The 25,345-nt window shown below is 35.3% G+C and overlaps 1 protein-coding gene across 1 annotated transcript in view; it reads left to right on the plus strand.

Annotated features, from left to right (window-relative positions):
- Positions 1-363: 363 nt before the first annotated feature.
- lrp1ba (low density lipoprotein receptor-related protein 1Ba) overlaps positions 364-25,345 on the plus strand; it is a 332,672-nt gene continuing 307,690 nt past the window's right edge. Inside the window, exon 1 of the mRNA XM_073862191.1 lies at positions 364-580. Coding sequence (XP_073718292.1) covers positions 496-580 — 85 coding nt within the window. The 5' untranslated portion in view covers positions 364-495. The remainder of the gene's footprint in view (positions 581-25,345) is intronic.

Here is a 25,345-nt window from a genome sequence, read left to right on the forward strand (position 1 = left end):
TCTGTCTGTCTGTCTCTGTCTCTGTCTCTCTCTGTCTCTCTCTCTGTCTCTGTCTCTCTCTCTCTCTCTGTCTGTTGATCTTTGTATGTAATCCATTGGTCTATCTGTCTGTATAAATAGCAATCTGTGTCTGTCTTGTCTGTCTTTCTGTTTGTTTTTATGTCTGTCTGTTTATTCTCTGTCTCACGTAGGCTACTTTATGTCTCATAATACGCAATTGTGAATTCTCTCTCTCTCTCTCTCTCTCTCTCTCTCTCTCTCTCTCTCTCTCTCTCTCTCTCTCTCTCTCTCTCCCTCTCTCTCTCTCCTCCTACCTCGTTATCCTGTATCGGAGAGGCACGCAGTCTCTGCTGTCCGTACAGTCACACACACCTGCGGGAGGAGCGGCGCGGCGCGTGAGACCGGGCGCGTTTGCTCAGACCCAACTCGGGTACCGTCGGTACTGACGGACACGGATCACGATAAAGGATCTGCTCGGGACTACATCCAGCCACGATGTCCGACTTTATTTTGGCATTTCTGAGCATGTCGGGATTACTACTTCTGATGAAAACGCTGACAGTGGCCGGGGCTGAGCAAGGTACGAGACATCAAACTCAAATGCTTTATTCAGATTTATTAATATTATGAGAGAGAGAGATTTTCTGGAGATGTAAGATATTTTTGGCTTCCATTGTTTCTTTGCTGAGTTTATAACAGTTTCACATAAGTTACATTACGATGTACAGTTTATTAATAGATGAAGAAACTGAGGCGACAAAAAAATCAAGTCGATAATAATGTAAATTACGTAACCTCGTTAAGTTGTATCAAGGAAAAGTTATTTAATATATTTAATATGAAATATATCATATTTTTAATATTTAATGTACTTATTTAATTATATTAGGCTGCATACACGAGTGACTTCAGGTAGATATTGAGTTTTAAAAACTGCCCCAATCTAATTACATAGGCTGCATCGAAATAGCCTATACATTAATATTAATTAAAATACATTTTAGTCATTAAATAAAAAATCAATGTGCCTACTCTTCAAAAAATAAAGGTTCATTTTGAAAAGGGCAAAAAGTTTAATAACCGTACCCTTTCTTACATAATATTAAGCATTAACATTTTATTTTTAAGAGTGTATTACTCTTGCTTCGTTGACTTTTCCCATAAAGGCATTTATATTGACTGATTGATTGATTTAAATGCAATGTCATTATTTCCGTTATTAGGAATAATGCAGTGGATTTAGTCGAGTGCATGCGTGTACGCGCGCGTGTATGCGCGCGCAAGACACAATTGTTTAACCTAGAGCACCTTAGAGTAAATGACAGGATTGACAGCTGAGTGATTCATCATGAAATGGCATTTTAGTAAGATATACCTCATAAATAGTAATGTAATGATCATATGTTGACAAATAAATCCTTCTGCGCTAAAACGTAATCCAATTTGTTATACTGAGACAAGTCTGTAATGGAAAAAAACATTGTGTTATCAAGAGATGCCTTGTTACTGAGTTTTCCGAGCATTTAATAAATCGTGTTTGACAATATGTTGTTATCTTAATCAACTGCCACCTCAAGTGCAGCCCCCTAAAGGGTCTACTAATGCGTACTGAATACTATAATGGGCTATAGAGTGAATACTTAGTGTGGTAAATGTATCTCTGTCAAACTAATGTTGGGTAGATCATTTCTTTTAGGGGTAAAGCAATGCATTAGCAACGCAAAGGTCATGGGTTCGATTTCAAAGAAACATGCATTGCATACTAATATAGCCGAATGCACTGTAAGTCATAAAAGCATCTGCGAAATGCATACAAATGGGTAGAAAAAAATGTTTGTTTTTTTTGTTTTAGAGACTTGTACAATATAGAAGGATGCGACACTAGCTTTGCTGGTTACACTACTCATAATACAACAGTATTTCTGTGTCTTTTACATTGCTCATCTTTATGAAGTCTACATGCAGCTAAATTTTTTCATTGTTTTTTGGGAATCGTGCACTATGGCAGACAGAAATGTTTTTTTTATGGCAGAATTTCCTGTTCATTTTGATTCTGGAAGCAACTTTAGGTTAAAATTGTGTAAATTTTCATGATAAATTGAGAATTTTGGAACTGCACGTGGGGATGATGCCAACCTTGACTGGATGCTGTTTTACTTGGAAGGGCCTTTGTTGAATGTCAACAGTGCCAATCGTGGTTTTTCTCATCGGTTCAGCGCTTGATGACTCAGCTGGCAGGTTTCTGTCTTTCTCACGCTCTCGTTTCTTGATTTCTGTCTTGGCAGCGTGGCTCTGTTTACCACAGTCAGTTCTTGATTTTATAATCCGTCATTGATGCAAAATGACCTTTATTTAAAGCAGTGTGTTCATCGAGATTTGGGTGTTTAGGTTTATTAAACAGCTCCTAAATTGCCCACAAAAATGTGACAAGTCTTGAGTTCTTATTGTAAATGAGAACACATTGTTTCTGAAAGTACTTTTCTAAAGTATTGATGAGTGTTGCTGACATGTGCTGCAAGGGTTGTTTTAAAGGTGCAGTGTGTAATTTTTAGAAGGATCTCTTGACAGAAATGCAAAATAATATACAAAACTATATTATCAGTGGTGTATAAAGACCATAATGAACTGTTATGTGTTTATTACCTTAGAACCCTAGAGACCTTTTTATGTACATACAAAGAGGGTCCCCTTACATGGAAGTCGCCATTTTGTGCCGCCATTTTTCTACAGAAGCCCTTTTTTTTAACAAGTTGTCTCCGACAATTACATGTTTGTCCGGTGGCAGCTACCGTAGCTTCTCTTTGTGTTTCAAAAGCAAGGGGTGAGCAGTGGACTAAGCCGTTGGTTGTAATTCGCAACCTCACCGCTAGATGCTGCTAATATTTACACACTGCACCTTTAAAGAGTAACTAAACCCTAAACCAACTTTTTTTAGTGAGTGATCTGTAAGAATGATGTTTTATTAGTGCTATTCATTGATTTTAGTAAGTTTTTTGACATTTGGATATAAAGTGTTTCAATACTACAATATATGGTGTTAAAACGTCTGAGTGCTGCCCTCTTCAGGTTGAACGGTGGCTACTGCAGTTGAATTTTCCAAAAAATGCCTCGTGACGTAAGCAGGTTCAAGCTCACCACGCCCTTGTTACGATCTCACCACACACTTGGTACGAGCTTAGTTCGTCCCCTCTATCTCCGTTGGGATCTGCCCACTTTTCTTGCATTTTTTAAATATTGCCAGTGGGTGGAGTCAGGCTCTGACCAGAGGTTTAGTTACGCTTTAAAGCCCCCCTAACTTAGAAAATGCACTTTTAAATGTGTTTCTAGCAGAAAATGAGTCGCCAGTGCAGAAACATAATTATACAAATCCATTTATGTTTCTGTGGCTGTTGGGGATCTCCTATCAATGTGATGTCACATTGATTACGCCCCACCCATGACCGCTCACAAACTCCGCCTTATGATCGCGTAGTTCAACCTTCTGCCACAGAGACACGTTTTGATGTAGTCCAAAGCACTTGTTAGTGCTCTATACCCCATACTTTGCATACGTGGAGGGGAACAGAAGCTTTCTTTGCATTTAAAGAGACACACACACCAAAAGGGCACGTTTTTCATTGCAGCCACAAATGGCCATGTTCCATCGTATAATGAAAGATCTGTGGTGTTTTTAAACTGAAACTTTACAGACACATTCTGGGGATACCAGAGACTATTTTTATATTGCTGAAAACACCAACGTTAGCGGCCCTTTAACCCATGTTTGGGTTCAAATAGGGATGCACTGATATATCGTCCTATAATCGGTATTGGCAGATATACCTTTCCCCCCACTATCGGACATCGGCAGATTGTTTAAAAGGGTGGATTATATTCTGGCAATCAAAAGGGATGGAGAAAAGGCATATAAACCCTTACGGTGTGATTATTTTGAATTGGGTGACAATGACAACATAATTGCAGTTTGTACGCTCTATACACTCTATAAAAAGGACGAGCCCAGCACCTGGGTTACAGTTAACTCAAAAAAACTTTATATTTGACCCAACAATGGGTTAAACAACCCAGCATTTTGGGTTGAAACAACCCAGCATGGGTAAAAAAAGAGTAAAAAGCAAAACTTTCTATCGGTATCAGTAGATTTCATTCCAACTGTGGGTTCACACCAGCCGCGTTTGAGCCGTCAAAATCACGTCTACCATGTCTAGTTTGCTGCTTGAACATTTTGAATGCATTCTCGCGTCTATAGCGAAGTAGACACATGGAAAAAGCAAGCATTTGACGTGCGTCTGAGGCAAAATCCGCTTCTTGTGGGAGGGGCAAGTGCTATGCGGTTGTCTGTTTGCAAGATGGCTGATGTTGATCGTGCATTCATCAAGAGAGTTACCGGTTTGTATTTGGTCACCTTACTATAGGTAGAAAATTGTTTAAAAACCGGTGGGAACGCCCCGGGTTGATAAACGTCACGTGACTCAAAAGTGAAATGTGTATTTACAACAAACCAGGTTGCCCAATGTCCTCACTGGCACTTTTCCGAGCAAGGTCCTTTTTATTCCTGTCTCTATAGAAATAAGAACTTGTGTCGTATAGCTGCGGGTGACTGCTCACGGACAATAAGCGTTCCTCCATACTTAATGAGTTGGTTAACGCGGTGCGAAAATCCGCTAACGTTTAAATTTTTCAAATCGGGCGTCAGAAGCAAATTCCCGTGAAATGCAAAAAATGCACAAAAAGCACCATTTGCGTATACCGTGGCAGATGCTAAATTCGCGTCATTCGCGTGAATGAGGCGGAATCGCGTCTTCCGCGCCGCGCTAAACGCCTCATGTGCGCCGCGAGACCTCCAGACGCATGTCAACGCGTCTTCACATTGACTTAACATTGAAATCATGCTTGACGCCTCTACTGAGGCTGGTGTGAATGCAGCATGAGTAATTGAATATCGGCACAGATTTTTTTACTATGCATCCCTAGTTTTAAATGATATATGCTGGGTTGTTTAAAACATAGACTGTAAAAAAATATGGACGTAGTGTCTGTGACGTTACCCATAGCTTTTTTGAAGCCAATAGAAGCATCTTGGCTTCGCATTACTCGCGGATAACTGAAAATGGGTAGAGGGCGAGACGTGGGTGAAGCTGACGTGGCTGGTTGCTGAAACCATGCCCGCCTAGCTCGACAGTAGTGACAGCAGGGGCAGTTCACCCATCACTCAAGTGGCCACGCCCTTAAAGGAATAATCTACTCATTTTCAATATTAAAATATGTTATTACCTTAACTAAGAATTGTTGATACATCCCTCTATCATCTGTGTGCGTGCGTGTGGGCGCTGGGGCGCGCTGCGATGCTTCGATGGCGTTTGGCTTGGCCCCATTCATTCAATGGTACCATTTAGAGATAAAGTTAGAAGCGACCAAACACATCAACATTCTTCCCACTCAAGACGAGTAGCCATAAGAGCAAGTTTGGTGGTAGAAAATAAAACGCAGCGCCTTTCCAAGCAGACTCAAAAGAGGAACTATATTCTACGGCGCAACAGCACCCCTGTGAGCACTTCGACTCGCCTGAAAAGTCCGCTCCCCTTCTCACTCTCATAATGGGAGAGGGAGGGTGTTACTGAGTCGAAGTACTCCCAAAAGTGCTATTACGCCATAAAATATAGTTCCTCTTTTAAATCCGCTTCAAAACTGTTTCGTCTTCATAACCTAATATGAGAGTTTTCGTGTTTGTTTGTGTTCATGGTAGTTCAGGTTTAAGTATCTAACTTCAGGTCCTTAAGCTTGAGGGTCTCCTTCAGTACAATGTGTCATTCAATTTAGCCGTCATTCAACTCCTGATGGGTCTCCTTCAGCCTCCAGCCTCCTTCAATCCCTGCGTTCATGTACCTGCTGAAGGCTACGGGCTGATGTTAAGATCTTGAGTTATTTTTTCTTTTCTTCCCTCTTGTGTTTCTGTCAGAATGTGACGGGTATATAGAAGAATCAAATCCAAACCAATTGACTCGCCTGGCTGTTATGGCAGGGTGGTATATTGAGATTTGGACATGTATCTGTATTTTTTCCCAGCGAGATATGGGATGAGACAACCGTCTGTATCCGTATGGTCTGATATGACTGACCTTCTTTTGAAACAAATATCATTGCTGATATATGGGCAGATAAATTCCTGGGTCACAGGTTGATGATGTAATCTTTGACCTCTCCAATATGTTTTAAAAGTAGAAACACAATTGCACACATATGGGCATGAATACACCATCGTTATGCATACAGTATTTTGGTTTCAACACTAATGGAGGATTGTGGCTTTGGCATACAGGTACATGCTTTCTTTCTTGCATGGCTGATTTTGACTTTTAAGCATTTTAAATGACAAGCAGGTGTTTTAATTTCAGTTGTGTGTGTTATAATGAGTTGTATTATTTTGTTTAATGAGTTCCTATCAGTGGTGGAAAGTTACAATTTCGTTCCAATTTATCGCTTTCCTGCAGCTCCCCATTTCAGATAAATGATAAAAACAAGCGTCTTTACTCCTAATTTACTGTTTATTAAACAAAACTCATGCTAGGGCGGATTTGATCCCCGAACCTCTCACGTTGAAAGGCGAAAACATACAGCATTACTAGCAAATCAGAAGTGACACATGAAAGCTGAACCCTGGATTTTTCCAATGACCTACACAACACCGTGACCACAGCAGCAGATGTTCGGAGTTTATAAGAGCATATAAATTGGTTGGTGGAAATAATTGAATGCTCAATGTTTGAACATAGCCACCTAATATGCTACTTTAATATTGTACCGTAGTAATGCTACTGTATTTTATTTGGACACATACCTGTATAGTGTTCTTCAAACATTTGGACATACCTACCTAATATTTTTTCATATCAATATATCGAATGGCCAAATACTGTATATTAAAAACATTTGACAGGTCGTTTATCTTGGAGCACAATTAATAGTAAATATCACAGCACAAATGTGGTAATCATTCAGAACCATGGTAAATCTGATACCACCAATGTGCTTTGTTTTGTTAGGGCATGATACATTATAATGTTAACTAATTTCTATTTACGGTAACTTACCGTCTCATTGAGCAGTTTTCCAGAAATGCCACTGAAACCCGGAGGTGGTCGCAGTTGTATTTCAAGCCTATCAGCAAGAGTGAACATTTCTCTCTCTATCACTCAGCGTGTCTTTGATCTTTGCTCCGTTCAGAGAACTTTTAACTCTGTGCTCATGGGGGTCTTCATGCATTACAGGATTATTTACTTCAGTAGATTTTCACAGCTACAGTATTATAGCTTTATTGATATTTACGGTTAAACTTTTAGTGGCCAAGTGTACGCCCATCCAAGTTTCTAAACCTTCACGAACAGATAAAATGTGAAACTTTAGACATTTTTTGAGCATTCATTTAATTTTGTTACATTGTGGCATCTTATTTTTAGATTTTTAAATTGTAGATATGGTAGATTATTGAAGGTAACTGGAGATTATTAAAGAGAACTGTAGATTATTGAAGATTACTGTAGATTATTGTAGAGTATTGTAATTATTGAAGATAACTGTAGATTATTGAAGATAACGTAGATCATTGTAGATTACTGTAGATCATTGTAGATATTGTAGATTACTGTATATATTGTAGATTATTGTAGATTTTTGTAGATATTGTAGATTATTATATTACTGTACATTATTGTAGATATTGTAGATTACTGTCAATTACTGTAGATATTGTAGATTACTTTAGATTATTGTAGACATTGTAGATTTATATAGATATTGTAGACAACTGTGGATTACTGTAGATCGGTGTAGATTATTGCCATTTACTGTAGATATTGTAGATTGCTGTAGATTGCTGTAGATTATTGTAGATTATTATATTACTGTTGATTACTGTAGATATTGTAGATTACTGTAGTTTATTTTAGATATTGTAGATTTATGTATATATTGTGGATAACTGTAGAGTTACAGTTTACTGTAGATATTGTAGAGTACTGTAGATTATTGTAGATATTGTAGATTACTGTAGATATTGTAGGTTATTGTAGATTTTTGTAGATATTGAGGATTATTGTAGATATTGTATATTATTATATTACTGTACATTATTGTAGATATTGTAGATTACTGTCAATTATTGTAGATATTGCCGATTATTGTAGATATTGTAGATTATTGTAGATATTGTGGACAACTGTAGATTAAGATTTATGTAGATATTGTGGATATCTGTAGATTACGGTAGATTATTGTAGAGTATTGGAGATTACTGTAGATTATTGTAGATATTGTGGATTATTGTAGATTATTATATTACTGTACATTATTGTAGATTACTGTCAATTACTGTAGATATTGTAGATTTATGTATATATTGTGGATAACTGTAGAATATGGTAGATTATTGTAGAGTATTGTAGATTACTGTAGATATTGTAGATTATTGTAAATATTGTAGATTACTGTAGATATTGTAGGTTATTGTAGATATTGTAGATTATTATATTACTGTACATTATTGTAGATATTGTAGATTACTGTCAATTAGAGTAGATATTGTAGATTACTATAGATATTGTAGATTTATGTAGATATTGTAGATTTATGTAGATATTGTGGATAACTGTAGATTACAGTAGATTATTGTAGAGTATTGGAGATTACTATATATTATTGTAGATATTTTATGTTTTTTAGGTATTGTGGATTATTGTAGATTACTGTAGATTAGGGTAAATTATTGTAGATTTTGTAGATTATTTTAGATATTGTAGATTATTTTAGAAATTGTTGATGATTATATTACTGTATATTATTGTATGTAGATATTGTAGTTTACTGTAGATTATTGAAGATTATTGAAGATTACTGTATATTATTGAATAGTACTGTATATTATTGCAGATTAATGTAAATTATTTAAGATTACTGTAGATTACTGTAGATTATTGTAGATATCTGTAGGTTACTCTAGATTATTGTAGATTATTTAAGATTACTGTATATTATTGAATAGTACTGTATATTATTGCAGATGAATGTAAATTATTTAAGATTATTGTAGATTACAGTAGATTATTGTAGATATTGTAGATTACAGTAGATATTGAAGATTATTGTAGACTACTGTAGTTTATTTTATATTATTGTATTTTACTGTAGATTATTTAAGATTACTGTAGATTACTGTAGACTATTGTAAAAATTATAGATATTTTGTTACAGTGCTACACTTTTATTACAATAATGTACCACATAAATACTTAATTTCAATAATATATAGTAGCTTTTTTATTCTTTTATTGTTAAACCGTCGCTAAACCGTAACAAATATTACTATTATGTACTGTGTAAATGCGTAATTTCAATAATATACAATTGCCTTACACTTCTTTAGTATTAGTATATTTTTAATTTTATTATATTTGTACTTTTTTTAAATAAGGAAAATGTGATTATTTCTGCATCACAGTAATGACTTTATATGTATTGTAGGTACTTATTTGTACTTGCAAAACACAATGCAAAACACATTTTCGGATCTCATGTTTTTTTAAATTAACTTACTTAAACACACAGACTAGTTTTAAAGCACTTTGTTTCCATTTGTCATAACAGTAGCTCATCTGTCATAAGTGCTTTTCTCCTCTTTGGAAGTCATCCTCTGTCTGGTAAATCAATTATTACTGTGAGATCCTCAAGTCTCGGGAGTCCATACGACTTTGAGGTAGTAGTAAAGTCTTTTTCGGTGACATACCTGATTTGTCCTACTTAAATTTGTTGGTTTAACCGTGTCTTGCAATTTGGTCTCGTGGCAGATGACAGTGAGACAGACCAGAAGAGAGCAAATGTTTGTTTGTGCGAAAGCATTTGTTGTGCTTTTTTGCGTTGTTACATTCCCATAAAAGGCTTTATGTCTTTGTTTGTTGCTGTCTGGTCTTATGCTGAACACGGCGTGTTTAAAATTAAACATTTTGAAAACGAAGCAGGCCACGGCGCAAGAGCCACAACAAGCCAAGGACACAGTCCTACTTGCATACGGTATCTGCATTTAGCAGCCTGATCTCATAAAGCAAAACATCTGCTGACTTTTTTGCTAAGTGATATGATGTGCCTTCTACAGATGACACCCGAGAACTGAAATAAGATCAATTAAACCATGTATATGAATCTGGATATGTATGCAAACATAAAAATGTGTTAAATGGAAAATGGCAAAAGTCAAATAATAGTTTCATGTGAGTAACAGGACAAAAATAAAGCATTTAACTGCAATAAAAGACACTGTATGTATTGTAGTGTCAAAATACTAAAAATCCTGACAACTGTAGTAATATGTATGTAGAAGTCATTTCTTTGGTTTTGCAAGAGTCACATTAATTCTTTAATACCAGGTTTGCATTCACACTTCGTACTGTAGCATCCTTCACCAACTCCATCTTTTTCCTCTGTTTACTCTTCTCTCCGGTCTGATCTTTAATGTTGTCAAAAATGTCATAAATCCAGAAGTAATGAAATGAAAGCAGATGTTAGGAGGAAAGACAGCTTGCTCGTATAAAGCACCTATGGAGTAGATGCTCCTCAAAGCAGACGAAGCTCTGATGTGACGCTTTTAACTCTAAGAAGAACCGCAACAGGGGTTCTTTAAAATTCAGATCAGTTCTGTGACACCTTTCGTGCACACACATGCACACACACACACATGCACACATTCTAGCATTCTATAATGCACACACCGGTTTTGGACATTGTTTGATCTGACACTTCACACACTTTAGATCTTATGAACTTTGTAGTAACCTCCTAAAAAAAAGGTGACACCATGCACATGCAAATTACGTCATGTGTGTGGACACCGTGTGATATATTCCACTAAGCGCACACACAAAGCATCATATGATTTATAGCAGTCATAAAACTGCAATCTAGTTGTTAGTTACCTGAACCGGGCGGCGCCGATTTAGGATATTTACTTACCTTCAAAATCTTCCCAAAATCTTATCCGCTTCGGTGAAATTGTCCAAAACAAATTGTTCATGAATCCCCAAAAGTCCAAGGAAATGGAACATCCAAGCCTTTTAATCCAAAACGATTTGTTCATCTTACAATCTTGACGTTTCTGACCGAATTACGATATAAATACTGTATACAATTTACTAACGGACATTTGTTCGAATCTAACTTTTCATTCACGATTTATAATGAATATAATCGGATATCACGTTTATTGTGCAACGTCTAAGGAACAAATACGCCCCCTTGTGGAATTTCAGCGGTTCCATAAGAGGTTAAATTCTTTTTTTGAATTTAATAGCCGTGCACGAATTGTGTAGTAGTGTGTAGTATTGAAGATATTGTAGATTATTGAAGACAACTGTAGATTATTGTAGATTACTGTCGATTACTGTAGATATTGTAGATTGTTGAAGTTTACTGTAGATAAATGTATATATTGTAGATTTTTGTAGATATTATGGATTATTGTAGATATTGTAGATTATTATATTACTGTATATTATTGTAGATTTTAGTAGATATTTTTGATTACTGACGATTACTGTCGATATTGTGGATAACTGTAGATTACGGTAGATTATTGTAGATAACTGTAGATTACGGTAAATTATTGTAGATATAGTAGATATTGTAGGTTATTATATTACTGCACATTATTGTAGATTATTGTAGATATTGTAGATTACTGTCAGTTATTGTAGATTGCGGTAGATTATTGTAGATAACTGTCGATTACTGTAGATATTTTAGATTTTGTGAATTATTGTAGATACTGTAGATTATGTCACGTGTGTGGACACCGTGTGATATTGGCCTGGCATGTTTAGTCAGTTTTACAGATCCATGTGAAAAGGATTATTTTAACAATGTTGTCGTCTGTATGCAAAACGTTGATGTATGGATTGCTTTAAGGTATTTCATCCAACTAGTTCTCTTTAAACTCTAAATTTTTCTTTTGAATTTAATAGCCATGCACGAATTGTGTAGTAGTGTGTAGTATTGAAGATATTGTAGATTATTGAAAACAACTGTAGATTATTGTAGATTACTGTAACTCATTGTAGATATTGTAGATTACTGTCGATTACTGTAGATTTTTGTAGATATTATAGATTATTGTAGATTATTATATTACTGTACATTATTGTAGATTTTTTGTAGATATTTTAGATTACTGATGATTACTGTAGATATTGTGGATAACTGTAGATTACGGTAGATTATTGTAGATATAGTAGATAACTGTAGATTACGGTAGATTATTGTAGATATAGTGGATATTGTAGATTATTATATTACTGTACATTACTGTAGATTATTGTAGATTACTGTCGGTTATTGTAGATTGTGGTAGATTATTGTAGATATGTCAATTACATTATATTGTAGATAACTGTAGATTACGATAGATTATTGTAGATATAGTAGATATTGTAGATTATTATATTACTGTACATTATTGTAGATTATTGTAGATATTGTAGATTACTGTCTGTTATTTTAACAATGTTGTCGTCTGTATGCAAAACGTTGATGTATGGATTGCTTTAAGGTATTTCATCCAACTAGTTCTCTTTAAACTCTAAATTCTTCTTTTGAATTTAATAGCCGTGCACGAATTGTGTAGTAGTGTGTAGTATTGAAGATATTGTAGATTATTGAAAACAACTGTAGATTATTGTAGATTACTGTAACTCATTGTAGATATTGTAGATTACTGTCGATTACTGTAGATTCTTGTAGATATTGTAGATTTTTGTAGATATTATGGATTATTGTAGATATTGTAGATTATTATATTACTGTACATCATTGTAGATTTTTTTTGATATTTTAAATTACTGACGATTACTGTAGATATTGTGGATAACTGTAGATTACTGCAGATTATTGTAGATATAGTAGATAACTGTAGATTACGGTAGATTATTGTAGATATAGTAGATATTGTAGATTATTATATTACTGTACACTATTGTAGATTATTGTAGATATTGTAGATTACTGTTGGTTATTGTAGATTGTGGTAGATTATTGTAGATATGTCGATTACAGTAGATATTGTAGATATAGTAGATAACTGTAGATTACGATAGATTATTGTAGATATAGTAAATATTGTAGATTATTATATTACTGTACATTATTGTAGATTATTGTAGATATTGTAGATTACTGTCGGTTATTGTAGATTTTGTGGATTATTGTAGATTACTGTAGATTACGTCAAGTGTGTGGATACCGTGTGATATTGGCCTGGCATGTTTTAGTCAGTTTTACAGATCCATGTGAACAGGATTATTTTAACAGTCTTGTTGTCTGTATACAGAACGTTGATGTATGGATTGCTTTAAGGTATTTCATCCAACTAGTTCTCTTTAAACTTGTAAATCTTCTTTTGAATTTAATAGCCATTCACAAATTGTGTAGTTAACCTGAAATGCAGTTGTTATTGGATCTCAGAGATATATGGTGGCACAGCGAGGATCAAAAGATGTTTGGGGAGAGACGCTCGCTGGGTGGTTGGAAAAGAAAGATCACAAAATTAAAATTGATTTATTGACTCAACATCGGCACGTTGTGGCAGATCACAGAGCAGATCTAAACTTTTATTTTGACATAATTTAAATGCACTGATTCAACATTCTGCATAAAACAATTTAATATTAAGAAATTAAAGGGATAAATGCGATGTGCATTTACTGTAAATTACCCCAAATGTTTAAATGCCACAAGCAGATATCCAGCAGGTAAAAATTACTTGAATATCGCACCCCCTTACTTTCCGAATGAGGTACGGCGCATTCCCGCCGTAAGTCTATCAACACAGCAGAGGCCAAAACAACAACTCAGCCCGACCAATAAAGACACAAGTCTATTGACTATAAACCAAGAGGCCATAAATCCTATGAACACATAATAGACTCTGTTATAGATTGCCAACGGCGCCCACAGCAGTCACTTGTGCTAAATGACAAAACAGTGCTTTGGAGAGGCGAATATCTTGCAGAAGTTGAGAAAACGACAAATCATTCAGGAAACAGACAGAGGGATGTTTCTGTAACCATTCATTTAAATTACACAGAAATTGTGTCACTTATGCCCTGTTAGCATCGCCAAATGCAGTTGCAAGAGAGATTATTGGTTTCAAATGAGTTGGAAAAAGTCGCTTGGATGGACGTGTAACTTTCTGGGTTAAAAATAAACAAAAATCTGTTTTTGCTAAAATGAGTGTTCAAAACTTTCTACTTTACAGTGATTATCGTTAGCTTAAAGGAATATTCCATTTTCTTAAAAGAAAAATCCAGATAATTTACTCACCATCATGTCATCCAAAATGTTAATGTCTTTCTTTGTTCAGTCTAGAAGAAATTATGTTTTTTGAGGAAAACATTGCAGGATTTTTCTCATTTTAATGGACTTTAATAGACACCAACACTTAACACTTAACTCAACACGTAACAGTTTTTTTCAACAGAGTTTCTAAGGACTATAAACGATCCCAAACGAGGCATAAGTGTCTTATCTAGCAAAACGATTGTCATTTTTGACAAGAAAAATAACAAATACACACTTTTAAAGCACAACTTCTCGTCTACAGCTGGTCGTGATGCGCCAGCGTGACCCCACGCAATACGTCATGACGTCAAGAGGTCACAGAAGACGAACGCGAAACTCCACCCAGTGTTTACAAGTGTGTTGAAAGAGGACCGTTCCTACGTTGCTGTATGTCAACTGATACTAATTAATGTCTTTGTGTCAGTTTATTGCTTAAAATGGTCCGCAAATGTGCGTTTTATATATGTAACACGTGACCTCCCTACGTCACTACGCATTTACGTTAGGTCGCGCTGGACCGGACCTAGACGAAAAGTTGGGGTTTAAAGGAGCATATTTTTCTTGTCAAGGATGACAATCGTTTCGCTAGATAAGACCCTTATGCCTCGTTTGGGATCATTTATAGTCCTTTGAAACTCCGTTGAAAAAAACTGTTACGTGTTGAGTAAAGTGTTAATTGTTGGTGTCTATACAAGTCCATTAAAATGAGAAAAATCCTGCAATGTTTTCCTCAAAAAACATAATTTCTTCTCGACTGAACAAAGAAAGACATCAACATTTTGGATGACATGGTGGTGAGTAAATTATCTGGATTTTTCTTTTAAGAAAATGGACTAATCCTTTAAGGATTTGTCGTTTGAGCCATTGGGTACAATTTTACTGGAAATTTCAGTTTGACTTCATCAAAGTATGCAAAGTAACCTGCAATTTTATGTTTCAAACAGAGATGGCGATAGAGAGGCAAGTTACGAATTGCACCTTAAAACGTTGATCGAGTCGCTTAACCGAATAATCTGATTCTATCCGAGATGGTTTCTTGAGTCTATTGATGTTCAATCAAGTGCCTTCAAAAACCATCTAGCTCAATAATTACCTCTCCCACGCATTTAAGCTTGTACTCACTGACGTGCAAAATGATGACAGTGATTTATTACTGTGGTTCTTGCACATTAAAGTTGGCTGATTTCGTTATTAGGGAAACATAAACAGGTAAACGGACCGAATTTGTGCTAGTATCGCAATCAGGATTACCGGATCAGGTTTTATCGCAACGATCTAACATATGTGGGGTCCAAAAAATCGCAACTATAATATATTTACCTTTATTTCATAAATCGAATGTTAGGAAGTACTCATACAGCCTGACACTGTTAAACTGTTGTTTACTTCACCTGGAGCAATACTACATTATACCAAATGAACATTAAACAAGGCCTGTAATGCACAAAAACACATGCAGGCAACTTGCCATTTAGCAGATGCTTTTTATTGCTACAGTAATTGCAGGCAAGGCTCTTTGGAGTAACCCCAGGTTAAGTGCCCTGCTCAGGAGTACAACTGTGATAGGTTTCTATTTGTTACCCTTTATTAGTCCCGACCGGGGAACGGATGCTTGACCCGTGCATTATGATCATTTTACCTTTATAGGATAGCACTGCCTGGATTAAGTGCGTCTGACATATTTTCTTGTAAATTAGCATTTTTTTGTATTTGGATCTTATGTTTAGCTTCACTAATTTAATTTTAATTACAAATTAAAAACGCACTATTTTCACAAATGTCACTTCTTTTGCAAAACCATTTAAGTACATGGAAAGATTTCCACTTCTAAAATAAAGTCCCCAGTCAATTTTTCTGTCTTTTCTGAATGAAGGTAAAAGGTAAAACCAATTCAGCCATTATCGATAAACCTTTAATCTCCTTTAATGGTTCATCCAATTTTTCTTATGTGGACTTAGAGAAAAATCGATGTGGCGTTTAAAGGATTCTGCCAACAAACCAATATTTCGGTTTTGAGGCAAAATGTTTGATGAATGTACACTCACCTAAATGATTATTAGGAACACCATACTAATACTGTGTTTGACCCTTCAGACTTAATTCTACGTGGCATTGATTCAACAAGGTGCTGAAAGCATTCTTTAGAAATGTTGGCCCATATTGATATGATAGCATCTTGCAGTTGATGGAGATTTGTGGGATGCACATCCAGGGCACGAAGCTCCCGTTCCACCAAATCCCAAAGATGCTCTACTGGGTTGAGATTTGGTGACTGTGGGGGCCATTTTAGTACAGTGAACTCATTGTCATATTCAAGAAACCAATTTGAAATGATTCGAGCTTTGTGACATGGTGCATTATCCTGCTGAAAGTAGCCATCAGAGGATGGGTACATGGTGGTCATAAAGGGATGGACATGGTCAGAAACAATGCTCAGGTAGGCCGTGGCATTTAAACGATGCCCAATTGGCACTGAGGGGCCTAAAGTGTGCCAAGAAAAAATCCCCCATACCATTACACCATTGCATTAATGAGAAATTGAACAGGTGTTCTTAATATTCCTTTAGGTGAGTGTATAATACGCACCAAGAGCATTCGGTTAATATCATTCTCATTTTTTACGTTTAGCGGGTTTTGCATCTGAGCTCATCCAATGTTTTTAAGTGTGTTTTTAGGTTAAGTTTTAAGTTTAAGTTTTTTAAGTAGTTGCATTGATTTTATAATAGTTTAAATCATATGGGGATGTCCAGGTTTGACACAGTTTTACATTTTAATAGTTGTATTGAAAATATAATAGTTTCAATTATTATGCCGTGTCAGGGGTGTAGTGGGGGGCAGGATTGTAAGTCGATATACTGTATATATATTAGTGCTGTGTTCAAAATATCGATACGACGATACATCGCCATGGACGCCTGACGATGCACGCATCGATACAGAACCTTCCGTGTCGATTCGGATACACTTTTGAAAGTAACGTGACGAATCGCTGTTGATCCGTGATCCATATGGAAAGGACCGCGGAGTACGTAGGGTTAAATGTAGCGGGGTATTCTTTCACTTTCCGTGTCTGTCTCGCTGGTGCACGTGTCTGAATAACTTGCGAGACGCATTCTCTCTCTCGCGCGCGTATTTTTATATATTTCACTGTTAAAAATAGAGCTTACGCACGACTATAAATTGTGCGTAAACCCAACATCTCCCAAATTTGGCCGTAGCTTTATCCCCTCTAGCCAGAACATAAGCTTAAAAGTGCAGGAAACGGAATCATCATTTCAAAGTGGGGGGGGGTATGTCCCACGTGTCCCCTGCGTATTCTTCGCCAAAGTTTTGACTCTTTTTTATACCTTGAATAATTAGTATATTTTCAAAAAATACGGCCATGTCAAGGTTCAAAACTTCTCGTTTTGGTTATCTGCTTACAAAATCCTGCAGATATTAAATGCATTCTTTGTACCTTTACATTTAATACATACATTTTCACGCCAGTTTCTCCTGTATTTATCATTTCGGTACCGACCTGTGACCGATTTTTTCAGATTGTAACACAATAGGTTTATTTTGCTCACTTAGTGGCGCTGGATATTTTGGCTGTACACGAATTAGTGTTTTGAAAGGAGGTGATAGGCGAGAGTAATAGATATTATCTTCTGAATCTCCCTTTAGGCCTAATCTGATAAATAGCACATTCATAACAGACAATCGATCTACTGTTTACTCTGGCAGGAACAGAAAATCGATGATGGAGAGGTACTGTATGCAGCAACATCCCTGTGATGAGACAGCGGTGCACCGCTGTATTTGGTGATATTAGCTCAGTGGATCTTTAAGGGGCCGATAGCTGTGGAGCACCGAAATTAATTTTTGTTTATTTCAGCAATTTATCATCGGCAATAAATGGACGACCCCAGGATGATGCATTATAATCGGACGGGTATCGGCTGAATTACAGCAAAAGCAAAGCCCTGCTGGCAGGTTTTCCCACAATGCCATCTGAGTGATAATTGGATTTGCAGTATGAAATATTTTCTAATTACGCCTGCTTTTCTTTAAGCAAGAAATTGGGAAATGTTTTCGTTTTATAAACTTGTAAATGACTGTAAGTACACGTTTTTTTAGTGACTTTATTGACAAACATCTCCTGCGTTTCTTAAATCAGCATTATTGCTCAATGGCATATTTATCGCATCTTTAAAATAATTGAACGTCTTTAGAAAAGTGCATAAATGTGACCCCAATTAATTCGTCACCTTCTGTATTGGTTTAATGCAAACGTGTCAGTGTGTTAAATGAACATGTCGGCTGCGTGCTTTAATTAAGCTCTTATTTTAATGACTTTTATAAGTTAAAGGGACAGTTCATCTAAAAATATCAATTGCCATTTATTTACCCATGTCGCTTTAAACCTGCATGACCTTTTCTTTTATGAAATACAAAAGGGTGTTGCTTATATAATTTTGGAAAAAAATTCATCGCTCACCTTCTGGAAATTACAATGAATAGAGATTTGACAGCTTCAGTCCTCATTTATTAGTGCTTGAAATGCTTTGAATGACCACTAAAAACAACGAATAAAAATCACAATCATACAAGGTTTCCTTAACTCAAATGGTAGAGCATTATGGAAGGTATTTTGGTCTTTTTTAAATTAATTAATTAAATGCTAAAATAAAAAATTAAATCTCAAAATATGTCCCAACTCCCAAATTTGAAAATTAAATGCTAAAATAAAAATTAAAACATTACATTTAATTATTTAATTTTCATTGTGATGAAGCATCATTCCAGCCAAATTGAAAAATAAAATTAAATTGATGATTTGACATTTCATTTTCCATATAATCTTGAGGCAATACTTGAAAAGCAATCTGTAAATAATTTTTTAAAAAGGCTTTTTATTCATGCCCAAGCAATAATAGTGACAAAATTAAAATGTAAAGTTCAGTTTTAATTTTTATGTTCTTTATTATTTATTGGTTTTCATTTTCTTTTTCGTTTTTGTTTCATTTTCATTTTTGCTCAAAATTTCATGGGTTTGATTCCCAGTGAACGCACATACTGATAAAATGTATAGTTTGAATGCACCGTAAGTCACCTTGTATTGTAAGTAAATTATGACATCATTGGAATTTTAAAATAGGACACTGTCGCTTTAAATAATACTATGTTTTTTCCCAAACCATTATAATCCTAGGCAATACGTTTTGTCTTCACCTGTTAGTTAGACATTCCCTCGGGCCGAAGAGAAGGAGAAGAAAGATCTTCTTTTGCTTCTTGACCTTCACTTTTCCTTGTTATGTCAAGAGAAATTCATGCTGCGCTGGAACGTCTCTTAGGTCAAAGGCGCCAGGATTTGCTGGAAAGTGAAGAGTTTGAGTATGCATATCGAGTTTGTGATTAGCATATGGACTTGTTCTCCTTGAATAAGAATGACTTTATTACTACATATGCATTAATATCTATTAAGTTTAGTGCCTGTGTGGACAGGTCTTAAAGGGACAGTTCACCCCAAAATTAAAATTCTGTCATCATTTACTCTTACAAACCTGTATAAATGTCTTTGTTCTGATGAACACAAAGGAGATATTTTAAAGGATTAGTCCATTTTCTTAAAAAAAAATAAAAAAAAATAAAGATGATTTACTCACCACCATGTCATCCAAAATGTTGATGTCCTTGTTTGTTCAGTTGAGAAGAAATGTTTTTTGAAGAAAACATTCCAGGATTTTTTTCATTTTAATGGACTTTAATGGACCCCAACACTTAACAGTTTTAATGCAGTTTAAAATTGCAGTATCAAAGGACTCTAAACGATCCTAAACCAGGCATAAGGGTCTTATCTAGTGAAACGATTGTCATTTTTGACACGAAAAAGAATAAATATGCACTTTTTAACCACAACTTCTCATCTATCTCCGGTCCTGTGCTGCGCCAGCGCAACCTCACGCAATACGTCATGAGGTCACGGATGACGAATGCGAAACTACGCCCCAGTGTTTACAAGTGTGGAGAAAGAGGACCGTTACGACGTTGTTGTATGTCAAATGATACTAATTAATGTCTTTGTGTCAGTTTATTGTTTAAAATGGTCCGCAAATGTGTGTTTCATATATGTAACCCGTGACCTTTCTACGGCATTGCGCAATTATGTAAGGTCACGCTGGCACCTCACAGGACGGGAGGAAGATGAGAAGTTGTGATTAAAAGTGCACATTTTTTACTTTTCCCGTCAAAAATGACAATCGTTTCGCTAGATAAGACCCTTATGCCTCGTTTGGGATCGTTTAGAGTCCTTTGAAACTGCAATTTTAAACTGCATTAAATCTGTTAAGTGTTGGGGTCCATTAAAGTCCATTAAAATGAGAAAAATCCTGAAATGTTTTCCTCAAAAAACACAACTTCCTCTCAACCGAACAAAGAAAGACATCAACATTTTGGATGACATGGTGGTGAGTAAATTATCTGGATTTTTTTTTTTTTAAGAAAATGTATAATCCTTTAAGGAATGTTTCAAACCAAACCGATCATGACAACATACTCAAATCATTGAAATCATTGCAGGGTTTTTGGAGTGACCACAGTTTTTAAGTGCAGAAATAATTTATCATTGTACATGTGTCACAATGGTTGACAATTTTGATAAAGTGACGTTTCATAAAGACTCAGAATAGAGTTATGTGTGTGACGGTTCAAGTTTGATCTGCGGTTGCTGCTTTAGGCAAGTGTTTATTTATTTATCAATTATTTATATTCCTTTCACTAAAAAACGCAGGGTTATTTTCAACCCAGTGCTCGGTCAAAAAGTGACAAGCCCAGTCATTGGGTTAAGTTAACCCAGAAAATGTTTATATTTGACCCAACAATTGGTTAAAACAGCCGAGCATAGGTAAAATTACTGTACAACCCAACGCATTGGGGTCGTCTCTTTTTGACCCAATGCTGGGTTAAAAATGGATTGTATATCTCTGTAATTGTCAGTAATATCTGATGCTGTCCATGGTGCTGAAAAACAGTGCCAGATATTAGATATCCATTTTGTGTCTGTGATACCAATACATCATTTACTTGTTTGGAAGATTTATTCGGTTGTGTTTTATTATCATTTTTTTATTATCAAGTTTTTTTCTGGTAGTTCATTGCGACTGTATTGACATCGCCTCGAGCTGTTTATCTCACGCTTCATTTGCATCCCGGCAAAATTAAACAGGAGTGAACGATACTGTCAACGTGCCCCATTTCAGACTTTCCCACAAGTGGGTCATTTTGCAGTGCTGTCAAAACTAAATTTATCTTGGGCGTGTCATAATTGGGGCTGTCACCATTGTAAAATTATGCCTGGCGATTAATTGGTGTACGAATGATTGGGATTTAATTGTCTACTTTTGTCCATGTCATGGTGTACTGTGTAAGCCGTAATGGACTTTAAACATGTATATATTCACATTTTATTTACATTGACCTTGAAATAAATCAATATGAACATCACAATAAATATTTAGCATATCCCTAATTTATTTTAATTTAAACTTAATTATTGAAACACAGGTAATCAGATTTTTTTTTACTATTTTGTTTTATTTTATTTTAATATATATATATATATATATATATATATATATATATATATATATATATATATATATATATATATATATATATATATATATATATATATATATATATATATATATATATATATATATATATATATATAAAGGCTAGAAGGGATACAGCTACAGCCAAAAAAAATCTCGCCGGATGAATGCTTTTAATCATACACTGTAAAAAATACTTTGTTGCCTTAAAATATTTTGTTAAATCAACTTAGATTTACAAGTCATGTCAACAGAGATGAGTTGTCACAACTTATAAAATATAGTTGAGAAAAGTCATCTTAATTTTATAAGTTATAACAACTCACCTGTAGTTGTAACAACTCATCTCTAGTCAAGATAAATAAAAGTAAGTTGAAATGACTTGTAAATCCAAGTTGATTCAACAAAAAAATTTTAAGGCAGCAAAGTATTTTTTACAGTGAACCCTCAAACCTAACCTTAAACTCAACATTTCACTGGATTTAAGATGTAGCTGTATTATATCTAGCCGGAACTGCTGTGTTTTATCCAATACTACCCCAAACCTAATCCTAAACCCAAATCTTGCGAGATTAGGGTGTAGCTGTACCCCCTCAAATATAACCGGAACCCAAGCTGAAAAGTGCAGGGGACAGAATCATCTTCATTTTAAAGTGAGGGGGGGCATGTCCCACGTGTCCCCCACGTATTCTATGCCCTTGGGCGTGCCATTATTGGGGCTGTCACCATTGTGAAATTATGCCTGACGAGTAATTGGTGTACGAATGATTGGGATTTAATTGTCTACTTTTGTCCATGTCATGGTGTACTGTGTAAGCCGTAACACACTTTTAACATTTTATTTATTTTAAACTTGAAATAGATCTATGAGAACATCATAACAAATATTGAGCATATCTCTAATTTTATTTTAATTTAAACTTGATTATTGAAACACAGGTAATCTGATTTATTATTATTATTATTCTGATTATTATTATTATTATTATCATCATCATTGTTTTATTTTATTTTATTTTATTTTAGAAGAGTTTAAAAAACCCTCTAAGTGCGTCTGCCATCTGCCATATTTAAAGGCTAGAGGGGATTCAGCTACAGCCAAAATCTGAAATCTCGCCGGATGAGTGCTATTTTATTTTACTTTATTATTATTTATTTTATTTTATTTTATTTTATTTTATTTTATTTTATTTTATTTTATTTTATTTTATTTTATTTTATTTTATTTTATTTTATTTTATTTTATTTTATTTTATTTTATTTTATTTTCAGAACCTTTGAATGTCTGTGCTCTCTCAGAAATTTGGTAAGAAAGCTGTCACTTGGGCGGTAACATTGTAACAAATATTTAGCATATCCCTACTTTTACTTTGATTTTAACTAGATTATTGGAACATAGGTACTCTTATTATTATTATTATTGTTATTATTATCATCTATGCATTTTATTTTATTTATTATTTTGTATGGAAAACCTTTGATTTAATGTGCACTCTCAGAAATAAAGTACACATTTGTACGTAAAGAGGGCATATTATACCTTAAAGGTACATATCTGTACCTAAACGCCACATATTAGGACCTTTTAACACATTTATAAGAACATTATAACAAATATTTAACATATATTAACATATGTTAAAGGGATAGTTCACCCAAAAATGAAAAAATGTAGTCATACTCTCTCTCATGTTGTTACAAACCTGTATATATGTCTTTGTCCTGATGAACATGAAGTAAAATATTTGGAGGAATGTAAACCAAACCATATAATTATTTGATTTGATTTGATTTCATTTCATTTTTCAATTTTCTTTTTATTTTATTTTATTTTATTTTATTTTATTTTATTTTATTTTATTTTATTTTATTTTATTTTATTTTATTTTATTTTATTTTTGTACCTTTTTGTACCTATTTGTACCTTAATGGCACATATCCCAGTGACACCTTTTGTACCTTTATTTCTGACAATGTATAAATTGTGTTTTAATATTTCCATTATCTTTTCATCCCCACACAATTAAAACAAGTGATTTCGTAATAATCGTGACAGGCCTGATAGAATTTAAAGCTAATAATCGCATTTCAATTATGCCATCTTGTCAGCTTTGTGTCCAACTGCACTGTCAAAAAAGCTGTCACTGGGACCCTTATATGTGACAGCTTTTGCACTGTTTATTTTGATAGTGTAGAGTAAAGAAAGCCAAAAATAGGCTGGGTGTTCTAACACAGTACAATAATTATTCAGCGGTGGGGTCGTGTGATGATTTGCCCTCTAAAGGTTTTCGTCGATTTTTTTGCTCTGATGAAAAGTGTCTGCATGTTGCTTGGGGAGATTGCGCAGAGGGGGTTCACGGCCGTATGAAGGACGCTGCTGTACCGCTCTCACATACAGAAAAAACAAACTATTTCACCCCCCGCTTTTCGCATGCACTCGTCCCTTTATAACTTGTGCATGGTGAGTTCACAACCTGAGTATTTACAGACCCCAGGAGTTAGCAAATCGAGGTTACGTTGCCAATAAAATGTGCAATGCAGCAAAAAAGTATGTGTTAAACGCAAAAGATACGTCTAAATGTACCGCATGTAACTTTAAGTGCACCTGAACTAATGTAGGCCGTGAAGTAGATTTTAGTAATGCGCCGTTGGGCTATTTATGCAACTAGCGGGCCATTGTGTGCAGGTGTGTCGACCGCTGACCACAGGATGTTGCTGACTGCGGTAATCAGCGATATTAACATCAGCACGGATCACTGCAGGCATAAACTCTTATACCTGCATTACTGTGACTCATTATGTTACTCTGCAACCCATTTTGCTGCTTTTAACCACCATGACTTATTTGGGGTGGATCGGGTTGCCGTACATTACCGGGTGAGCTCACCCTGTCCTTTCGGCCCGCCGGCACTTTAAAGCAAACCTACCCAGTCATATTTCTCACAGCAGCATGGACTGAATACGAATTCGATAGGTGAAGGAGGTCCTTCGATGTTTGCAGTACGATGTTAGCGCAGAATAGAACATTTCTTCCGTCGCCGCCGGTCCGGGGAAGACGAAGCGACTCCATTGTCCTTACATTTTAATTAGGCGTAATAAAAGTGCAGGAGATAATGGATTTGTGTATTCCCAGAAACACTCGAGAGTGCCGTTATGGGTCTTATGCAACGTCTCTCGCTTCGTCCGCGGCCCTTAACGTGTGCATTAGCGAGCTAAGTGCTGCCCGGCGGGGCCATCTCCACACTGACCTGGTGAACCTGTGGGCAGTTAAGTGACTACAGGGCGGTGATGTTTGAAAAGACTTGCGCTGGAGTCGTAGATATTATGATAGTGGAAATTATGCCTGGAAAGTAGTTAAAAGGGAACTGTGAGAG

The sequence above is a fragment of the Misgurnus anguillicaudatus genome, chromosome 23 (assembly GCF_027580225.2).
Source record: "Misgurnus anguillicaudatus chromosome 23, ASM2758022v2, whole genome shotgun sequence".
NCBI lineage: Eukaryota > Metazoa > Chordata > Actinopteri > Cypriniformes > Cobitidae > Misgurnus > Misgurnus anguillicaudatus.